Here is an 11331-nt window from a genome sequence, read left to right as displayed (position 1 = left end):
AGAATAGATCTAAATCTGTGATCATGTAGTCGACTGTTGAGCAACCATGAAATGAACTGTAGGTGTATCTCCCCAGAGAATCCCCTCTCACCCTGCCATTGACGAGGTACAGACCGAGGCTTCAACACAGCTCAAGCAGAACTCTCCCGTTCTTATTTACCTGGGAATCAGAGTTATTCCTAGAGAAACTGACGCTGTTTTGTTGATAGCTCTGTCCAAATATATAATTATTCCCGTTGTCAGTGGTGTAGTCGGGTAGGGATCCCGTCCTGGCGTTGAGATCCCCACAGATCAACACACTTCCCTGGGCCTTGAAGTGGTTGATTTGACTGTGGAGGGTCTCAAAGATGTTTTCATCATAGTAAGGAGATTCAGAGGGAGGGATGTAAAGAGCACATAAGAATATATCTTTTGTAGTTTGACTGAGCTGATTATTGATTTTTAGCCAGATGTGAGATTCTTCTTTTTTGATTAGTTGGATATAATTATCATTTTCAAGCTTGTGCCAAATTATTATGCCCCCTGAATCTCTCCCACTTGTAATCTTTTCATGTTTTTGGGACGATATGGATATTTCACGATAGCCTGGGGGACAAAGATTGACCTCATCAGTTCTGCGCCATGTTTCCTGTAATATTATGATATCTATGTCTAATACACTTTTCTTAAAATCCAGGGTTTTGACTTTACATCCTAAGCTTGATGAGTTAATGCCCTGGATGTTCCACAGTGTGATTGTCAGTGGTTTCATGCAGTCGTTAAACAATTTTAACATTCTTCTAGAAAGAACCAATCCAAATTGAACCAGTTAGTTTTAGTTGAATCTGGTGTCTTACTCACAACTAGTCCATCAGCCGTGTGCAGATTAAGTGGAGCATGTCCTTGATCTCTTTGAGGTTGGTGCTGTGGGCGTCGTTTGGGCCTTTCAGGGCTGAAGCGTAGCTCCGCTGCTCCTCTCTCTCTCTCTCTTCTCCTGCTTTGCGGACACGACACACTGTGTCTGTGGGCTCCCGCCCAGCACACACCGGACCAGAAGGCCCAAACTCTGCATGCCATGTGCAACTTCCTCCACGGAGTCAAAGCAACCATGAGTCGAAGCTATTTCTTCTTCAATCGATGCAGAAGAACTTGACTGCCACTTCAATGCCATCGGACGAAACCAACAAACTTTCTCCAGCGATTTCACCTCAGACGGTCTTCTACAGCTCAGGCTAAATGCAAAAACAGAAATCGCTGTGTAGTTAGTAAAATTGTAAACTCTTTGTTCAGACAAAGAAGTTTATTAATGGTGGTTCTTCCAAAAGGTTCTAGACTTTCTGCATAACTTCATCAATCTGTTCTGACCCTTTTCCCTCTGACCACTTTAACGTACCTCTTGTCATGTATGAATTGTCTATGTCATGTGTCTTCTGTTAGTTGTAGTCTTGTTTCCGTGATTTAGTTATTAAAGTTTGTGCACAATGTTGGTCCTGACTTCGTGCCTGAAAACTTCGTGCCTGAAAACTTATTGTCCCTTAAATGATCGATCTTGCTATGCGCTCTAAGCGCTTAGGTAAATTCAAAAAAATTATTATTTTTCTGTGGCCATGAAAAATATCCTTTTCTAAGAATTAAATGAATAATCAATACTGAACGTCCTTAGGACGAACTGATTGAATGATTGTAATGTTAATGTAGCTACATCAAGTTAATCTATTTAACTGATTCAAATATTCATAATTAATCATAATGAATAATTTATTATTATTATTAATTAATAATATTTCCCCTCAGAGCTAATTCGCTACATCGAATTCGCTACATCGAATTCGTTCTTCCCGTTGTGTTGGACCAGATGTTGGTTGAGCATGTTTCAGCACTTGGTTCCACCTTGACTGCATAACCTGACCGCTCTAGTTTCTGAATCTCTGCAGTGTAAGCAGCTGCTTGCTCTGGATCTTTGGCCAGCCTTCTCTCCATGGCTCGCAGATGAGGGAGAACAACATTTTTGGGGCCTTGAGGTCTGGCATGTTCTTAATGCACAAAAGTGGGGTTTCATAGCACTTAACGCCATCCACCTCTACTCTCACTGTCCTGCTCTCCAGAATTTCCACTGCTTCCTGGTCTTGTCTGGATCTTGTGCTTATCTTTTCACTTTGCCAGGGAAGTATGTCTATCTGCCAGAGTCTTCTCCATTTGAGAAGATCAGTTTCTGGAGGTACCATTGAGGTGGAAAGACACTGTTGTTCAGTGACCTTATGTTGCAGATGTTGTACAAGGCCCTGCAAAGTCCAGCCAAGATTAATCTTGATGGATGCTGGTCCCCCTAGGGGGCCTAGGCGGATTGGTTCCACTGCTGTAATGAGGTGGGGGGTAGTCTGATCCGATGAGCAGAACAGGGCGAACCACCTCTACATGGCTCAAAGGAAGCCCTCTGAGGTGGTGGTATTTCTCCCTCAAAGTCTTAACCGGGTGTGTATGTTCAGCAAGACTCAGCTGCTGGGCCGTGAATGCACGGAGATGTGAAATGACATTGCAGCACCAGTGAGCATTTGTAATTCCTGCCTGATTGTGTGAAAGGGGAAGATCTTCTGGCTGACCTTTTAGACCCAACTGTTGGGTAGCATTGTGCAAAAGGATGGTCCTCTCACAAGCTTTCATCTTGTGTGCCCCGTTTCGGAGAATGACCATGGCGATCTTCAGAAGAACCTTTCGGCTGGCTGGAGGCTTACGAATGAGAAGTATCTCGTTCATATTGTTAAGGAGGCAGGCGTTAGCTGAAGTACCTTCATGTGGGGTAGTATTTGAGATGTCTGCACTCTTGAGATTGATGCTATGAAGGACCAGTAGGTGGCCGTCATTACATTGTTTGCAGCGCATTTTCAGATTGCATCTGTTGAAGTATTTTATCCAGTTTCGTTTCTGGTCAACGGTAAGCTGCTTAAAGTTGTTGCAATTGTTGAGAGAGTGTTTAGTGTTCACAGTAAGGGCAGTATGGAGTAGGTTTGATGCTGTAAGTTTCATCTTTGTCATTGGAGGTGCTTTCTCTGTGCCAAGCAGGATGGTGGCACTTTTAGTGTATGGCTTACTGTCTCTGATCACTTCTTGTATTCATGCTGGATATCCACGATGACTGGCTCCTACCAACCTTGATGTGTCCACCTGCACTTGAATTTCATACTCTAGCCACTCTGACAGATCAAGAAGGGGACGAGGATGTGCAAAGTGTCGAAACCACCTCAGGTGTTGTTGAGGTAATGTGGCAGCTTCCCTAGGAGCCTGGAGACATGAGAGCCACACTGCAACTCGGAAGGTGCCCTTCCTTCCTTAGTTGCTCTAGCATACCAATGAGTGAACGAACCCTGAGGGCAAAGAGTCGGAAAGCTGTCCCCACTGGCTATGTTTGAGCTCTGCTATACCTTGCAATGTGAGCTGATGATGCTGACCGTATTGCTGATCCAGTGCTGCCATGGTCTTTGTGAAGGGTTGTTGTGAATGACTGTACAAACAAATCAGCGATAAGCAGGACCTCCTCCAGTTTGAGGTGGTCAGTGAGTATTTGGAATTTAAATCTCTCTGTGGCAGTGGCTGGGAGAATGTTCTGCAGGGCTATCTTGAGCCGCAAGAATTCTGTAGGGTTCGGATGTATAAATTCTGGAATTGTGGGGGTGGGACCACGGTACATATGCTCTAGCTCAGAAGGAACTGGGCTGGATGCTCTGCATGGCAGGTGAGAGCGTCAGGCAGAATTAAAGAGTGGAGGGGCTGCGTTCTCTGGCTCATATGATGATCACATTAAAGACTTGGTCTGTAAGGCACCTCAACTCTGGAGTAATAGGTTCTTTCCTCCATTGAAGCATCCCACCTGGCATGTTCTCAGTGTGACGTGGTGGGGGGAGTGCGGCTTTGCTCTGGGTACAGCTATTGGAGCTAGGAAAGCCTCAGAACTGTGTTCAGGATGATCTGATTCAAAAGTCCTGAATTGTGATGCTGAAACTGGTGTAAAGCTTTTATCACTCTGTTGTGTTCTCAGAAAACTGAGTGGCGCAGGTATAGGTCGCTGTCACTGCTCCAGTTGGATCTATAGCTGCTGCATTTGTCGTTTCAACCGAGAAAGTTCTTGTGAATACTGGTCTGTAGCCTGTTACCTTTCTTGCTGCATCATCTGTAGAGTCTAGATTGTCATGGGCAAGGCGTAGATCCCAATTCTCACGCTGGAGGATGCTAGTTTCTAATGGTTTATTGCCAGACCACTGGTGAGGACTATCAGACTCTTTGCGCAGTAGCAATGGTGGACTAGGTTCTCTGGGTACTCTGGGTTCGGGCTGAATTCCGAGCTCGAAGCGCTCCCCCCGGACAGCACGCCAAATACGGATTTAAATTTACTCTATAAATTATATATAAGTGTGAACTCGTGAAATATAAGAACAGTAATCTCCACAATGAATATATTAAAATACAATGATTAATACAGTAAACAAGGAAAACAAATGTGCCATCATATTGGAAAGTGCACAGCTAGAAATTACTGATACAGAGCAGCTGAAATTCGACACCTTTCAGAGCTGATGGATATGAAGCCGCTCTGTCTAGCACATTAGTGTGCATGCACTTAAAGAGCATATTGCAGGTTAGAGACTCCAGTGAGTCAATGTATAGAAAAATAATGTTCCTACAGAGCTAGATTTTCAATAAAATATACTTATAAATACGCTATTAAGGCTTTTGGAGTCGTTTTTGTGAGAAAATTTTACTTCCGCATCTAAAAATGCCAAAACCGGACGTGACGTATAGAGAGGAAGTGCGGTGAATTTCAGCGATAGGAAAACAATGGATCGCAATGACAGTTCGGACGCTGACACAATTATAAATGTGTATTAATACTCATATGGCAGACCAAAGCCATACAGTTATGACACACAATTAGGGACAGGTCAGGATTAGACAGAACAACGATCAGAGGAGACAAATTGAGTTGTTGTGTGAGGAGAAACAGTGGAGAACAGTGGCAGGTGTCTCGGTGAGAGACCAGTGTTTGCTTATATATATTATAACGATATGAACACTGTGCTCAGATTATAATAATGTACTATTTATTATCATGTATCAGGCAATAGCTGTCATCTAGTATTGATACTTACCAATAACAGAAACTAACATGCTTTGACCATCAGGAAAAGTCACACTCATTAATATCCGTCCACACTAAACGTTATGTAATATAACGTTAGCGGTTTCTCATCACGACTGATTTGGTAATTGGCAAATGTTTAAAAAACAAGACTCACGTCATGGTGTACAGTTCACGTTTTCTCCGAGCTGCATCTCTGACGGATCCGTGACCGTCACATCTCCCGCTGGCGGCCGAACCACAGACATAGTGTTATTGTGTTTATCCTTTATTCATTAATTCTGTATTATGGGTTTATTTCGTGCCGATTCACCGATAATGTGAGGATGTATATGACGCTATGAGTATGTATTTAAGTGAACTTGAATGTACATACATGGCATGAATAAAATATTTACATTACCAGCACATAATTCCAAACTTTTTTTTGAAAAAGTGTGAGACTGTATTAATTTGTGTTAATGTACAAACTTTGTATTCATCAATGTAAACACGACGGCAAAGAAGCATCGCATGTGGATGTTTATTCATTTAATATCATCCTTTAGGCAAGCCGCACACTGCCTGTGTGACGCGCGGCTCGAGATGCGCCGAAAGCGCATGCTAGAAATAGAACTGATGCATTTTTTTTCACAACAGGCGTGTTGAAAGCGTTTGCATGCAAAATAGAATAGGAAAAGCTGTTTGTACATATTAATAAATTACATTTTGATGTTTGAAAGTCTCAAGGTTTTGACATAAATGCAGATATAATTGTAATTAAGAAAAAAAAATATTCTCGATTTTTTTAAATATTGCACCTGTCAATACAGAACGAAATATTATATTTTGCCGTCAATACTGCCGACGTTGTCTTTGCTGTATAAGTAGGCTATATATTTATGTTTAACATGTATAGCCCTCTCTGTATGTCACCTAGCAGCAGCAGCGCCGCGTCAGACACACTTCTGGTGTGTAAAGACATAGAAAACGCCACGCTCACGCCACGCAGCCAGTAGCCGACCTTACATGAGTATAACAATGTTTGACTCCATCATATCGCTGGGATGATAATCCTCCGGTCTAAAGCACTATACACACCACCGCGTGTTTCGAGGCAGATGCAGAAGTGAAGTCTCGTTTCTTCACCTGCACAAAACCCCACCATGCTGAATTCCTAACTTTTTTTTTTAAGGAAATCTGTGGACTTGATGACCTGACAGGCTGGACACAATAATTTACCATAACAATGATACATTGGAATAGAAAAAACTGCAGAATATACACAGACTAGTACTGAATACCAACCTATTCTGCACTGAGCCAACGCAGAGCTCAGCAAGCGACTCCCTCTCGTGACGTAATATGATGCGATTTTGAAAAAAAAAAGAGCTTTTTCCAAGCGGCCAACGAAAAGGCCACTTTATCTACTACATTTGTGCTCTTATGTCCTTTTAAAACATTTTAAATCCTGCATTACCTTTTCATATGGTATTTTCATACAATGTTATATATTCATTTGGAATTTTTTTTTACCTGCAATATGCCCTTTAAAGAGTGCTTTAACACTTCGAAGCATATATGTGAGGAAACTAGTATGTAATTATACACACAAACAAGCTAGTTCACATTTTTTACACTTGCATACATTAACTTTTACGCACTCAAGGCAACTAAACTGTTCATAAACAAAATATAAAACAATATGTAGCACACGTGTCAAATAATATTGCACTTGTTGCTAATATTAACCATAGGCCAGTAGGTTCGACTATGAAGGTGTAATGAAGTAAATCTTTGTATCGAAATTATCTATTGGAATAATTGTTGATTTTTTAAATAAAAATAAATAAAATGATAAAACCAAACAATATGTCACTATATTTGTTCAGAAACAAATCAGAATTGTATGAAATTTTAATTAAATTGACAATAATTTAACAACTCTTTCTGATTGTTTGTTTAATTGGTCGGGTGCACATCTAGGTTATGCACATTTCCCAGAGTAAAACACCCTCAATACACCATAAACATTTACAAACTTCACATTTGTAAAATTGGACAGTTTACTAAATCACATTTTTCTTTTTAAAAATTGTTCGTATTAAACTCAGAACAAAATAAACAGTTCAGAAGACTCGTTGAAAGGATCAGTTCAAAAAGGTTTGGTTAGAAAAGTTCAGTTAAAAAGTTTGTCTGAAAGATTTGGTTCAAAAGATTAACTTCAGGGAATCCAAAGATCCTTAGAATTGCAGAATAATGAGTCGATTCCACAGTTAAAAAGAAAAAAAAAACTGAGCAGTCTCTCAAAACAAAGCTCAGTTCCGTTTAGAGAGAAAAACCTAGCAGGCAATCAGAACTTTCCTACCCAATTCCTGTTGTGTTGGTTTGAAACTCAAATCTCACATTAGTCAATGTTTATCTAACTGGGAAGGCTTGCCATCTTGCAACATCACGCTGAATATCACACAGTTCCAGCACTGTACAGACTGCTACTTACTTGGCAGGCATCCACACAACTTTAGCAAAGATATAGCTACAGCTTGCATCCACCCACTTTCCCGATCGATCTGACTCTGCTTGGTGGGCGGGAGTACTGACCTGCACGTTCGGCCTGGAGTGCTGATGGTCTCGCCTGGACAGATGATTGGCATATAGCAAAGAAAACTATAATCAAATAAATACAACTTTAATAGTGGCCTTTTTTACACAAAAAAACATGAAGAGGTCCCTGAGAAGTTTCTCACTTTAAAAGCATTATTTTTGCTCGCTGTCTCGTCTCTTAAAAGAATTTGAGACATTCAAGCTTTATCTGTGGCATCCTCGTGTTTGGAATTTGCGCCTGGCTTGGTTTGGGCTTTCTTATTTCCCAGACCGGGTTATATTCCCAAGGTCCCTACTAATGTTGTAGAACCTGTGATACTGCAGGCCTTTTGTCCTCCTCCCTTTCTGACGTCAGACCAGGAAACACTCAATCTGCTCTGCCCGGTTCGGGCATTAAATGCTTATGTCCACAGAGCTGCCCTGTGGAGGAAAACTGAACAGCTGTTCGTGTGTTTCGGGCCACCCTCGAGAGGGGGCCCGGCATCCAAGCAGAGAATGAGCAAGTGGGTAGTCGAGGCCATCACACTTGCTTATTAGGCGGCCGGTCAGCCTTCGCCTTTGGCTGTATGGGCCCACTCTACTAGGAGTATGGCGGCTTCTAAAGCTTTGTTTTTCAGGGGCATCCTTGCAAGAAGTCTGTGATGTGGCGGGGTGGTCCTCACCACACACCTTTGTGAGGTTTTACGAGCTTGAACTCAACGCCACCCCTGGAGCTAGGGTGCTTGTTCCGTAGACAGAATGACGGACGGGCATCTGGCTCATATGGGGGTGTGGGGGATTGTCGTTCCCGCAGTGCGAGATGTAACATTATGTAACATATGTAACCTTTGTTCCCTGGATAGGGCTGCGTCACCCGGCCATACTCCCTGCATGCCTGTGAGCACTTACTGAGGCAACTAAAGTTACATACGTAACCGAGACGTTTTTAGTTCACAATATACATTACAACTAAATTTCCATTGTAATTCAACATCTTAGATAACGTTTTGCTACTTAAATCAACATAAAACTACTCATGCATCATTCACAACAAAATATGAACACCAGGAACTCATATACACATCATTTAACCATTACATCATTACCAACACATGTAGCAGCATTTCATTATAACACAAAAATATGTTTTCACTCCCAATTGAATAGATCAGTACACAATTAGTCACAGTTATGACAAAATGTGTTATTTGTTCAAAATGTGCACTCACAAAATCCAAAGAAAATGGATCATAAATGTTTCCCTTTTAATCCTCTGTAACGTTTTTCTTTAACTTTTACACAAAGTTATGCTGCTGCTCATCTCACCAGTCATGCAGAGAAAAGAAAATGGCTTCCCCCATCCAGTAACCAGCTTTTACCCCCCCGGCTCTTAATGCATTGTGTTTCCTTGGAGCAGCAGTGAATGTTTCAACCTTTTTTAATAGTGTTTTTGAGTCCCTCAATTGTCCTCAGTGTGAAAAGATGGATCTCAAAATCATACAGTACCTGCTGGAGAGGGTTCAAATATGCAAAAGATGCTGGAAAACGGAAGAATGTGCAGGACCTGGAGGATTTTTCTGAAGAACATTGGGCAGTTTAACTGCTCAGGGCAAACAAGGGACTCATGAACAACCGTCACAAAACAAAAACAAAAAAACAGCCGTGGGTCATCCAGGGAACGACACACATTATTGAGAATAAATGGTTTATAAACTTTTGAACGGGGTTATTTAATTAAATTAAGCTATTTTTTTGTCTTGTGGACTATATGTAAACATTTTTATGTAAAATATCTTATTCAGGAAAGTACTAAATAAAAAATAACATGCATTTTGTATGATCTCTTTTATTTAGTTAAAATTATTCACATTTTCACAGATTCTACAAGTGGTTCACATACTTTTTGTTGCCACTGTACAGACTGCTAATTACTTGGCAGGCACAACTTTAGCAAAGATATAGCTGCAGCTTGCATCCACCCATTTTCCAGATCGATCTGACTCTGCTTGGTGGGCAGGAGTACTGACCTGCCCCGTTCGGCCTGGAGCGCTGATTGTCTCGCCTGGACAGATGCTGCGATGGATGATGTGATTTTGGCATATAGCAAAGAAAACTAATACACATGAAGGACCCACTTTATATTAGGTGGCCTTAACTACTATGTACTAACATTTTAATTAATCATTTGATACAATGCACTTATTGTGTACATACATGTTTTTACATTGTACTTACATTTTAAAAAATACCTGCATGTAATTACATCTGTAATTAATTTCTGTAGTTACATTTGTAATTACACAGTTGACACTCCCCTTACACCAAACCCTACCCTTAAACTTACCCATACCACCACACCTGTCCCTAACCCTACCCGTATCCCACCTCAATATCAGCAGTGTTTTGCAATACAATTTGAACACAGTAAGCACATTGTACTTATTTTATTATGTAAATACATAGTACTTAAGGCCACCTAATATAAAGTGGGGCCCACATAAATATAACTTCAATAGTGGCCATTTTTTACACTAAAAAAAACATATTAAAACACTCGGATAATCTTTGTAATCTCCTCAGCTAACAACGTAGACGCCTGACAAACTTTGTTGTTATGATTACACGTTATGTTCCTTTTACACCCCGAAGATCATCACAGGTTCATCAAGTTCGTCGAAATGATCCATTCTCGATAATTTTTAGTAAGCTTTGACAAAAATCTTTTAGACTAAACTTCTCTCAGCTAGCACGTGACCAGCAGCCTTGTCACCTGACTGTAATACTGTGCGCTGATTCTCTAAAAAGGATTTGTCGGGTTGTGTTCACAAACAACAAGGGTGCTTGTCGGTTTCTGCTGTAAAACGTGAACTTGCGATGCCTTGACAGTGGACAATACCGGCTTTTGTGACAAAATGTTTTTAGGGCTCAGAACGTGCTGTATGTGAAGAATCACACCCGGCAGTCAGATTAAATTTTTTTCTTAAACATGCCGTTTATCGTTTTTTGCAAATTAACTCTTGCGCTCAGAGGATTATAATGCTAAAAATCGGTTGAAACTCATTATGTCTGTGGTCTTCCACAGTTTTAAAATTGGTTAAGATGTGAAAATCGTCTAGTGGTTCCCAGGCCTTACCTGTCCGAAGCCAAATACGAACGAACTGCGAAACTTAACATGAGCGCAGTAAACATGATGTATTCAAACAATCAGTAGCCTAATCAGTATTAGTAGACGTATGTATGCAGTATTATGCAAACAAATAGGTATAACAAGTAACGAAAAACAACAGAATGTCAGCTGCTTAGTCAATGGCAGTCACATTGTAGCCTCTCTCTCTCTCTCGCAATCATTAGCGCTGCAGTTCTTATAGCCCCGAGAACGAGCCTCAGGTGACCAAAAAGAAGAAAAAAGCACAGGCCCAGGCTGCACTTACTGGGACATAACACCTGATATAATTGTGGTAAATATATTTCATTTCATCCAGGATGAAGTTACATCCAAATTACATCCAGGACGAAGGGCTCAAAGCTCAGAATGGTTGTCTTTTGTCTTTTCCCCTAGAAAAGAGATAATGCATGATAAATACTGTAGTCTAAACAAACTGCTGTATCTTCTTTCATCAAAACATGCACTTTCAAAAATAAGAGTGTCAGACATTCCA

General features: G+C 40.9%; 1 protein-coding gene across 3 annotated transcripts in view; it reads right to left on the bottom strand.

Moving 5' to 3' along the window:
* Positions 1–8605: 8605 nt before the first annotated feature.
* Positions 8606–11331, bottom strand: part of LOC307128930 (nectin 1a) — a 50361-nt gene continuing 47635 nt past the window's right edge. The window contains exons 5-6 of one of the 3 annotated variants that reach the window (XR_013816830.1): positions 10193–11227; positions 8606–9822 (exon numbers count right to left, since the gene is read on the bottom strand). Coding sequence is in view for 1 of the 3 variants with exons in the window: in XM_079821006.1 (XP_079677132.1) it covers positions 11193–11227 (35 nt within the window). In the remaining 2 variants the exon portion in view is untranslated. Of the gene's footprint in view, positions 11228–11331 lie in introns of all 3 variants that reach the window. The other 2 variants (XR_013816831.1, XM_079821006.1) reach the window with 2 other exon arrangements.

This window comes from Gobio gobio, assembly GCF_949357685.1.
Source record: "Gobio gobio genome assembly, chromosome: 7".
Lineage (NCBI taxonomy): Eukaryota > Metazoa > Chordata > Actinopteri > Cypriniformes > Gobionidae > Gobio > Gobio gobio.
Note: the sequence above shows the minus strand (reverse complement) of the source record. Positions and strands in the feature narration are given on the sequence as shown.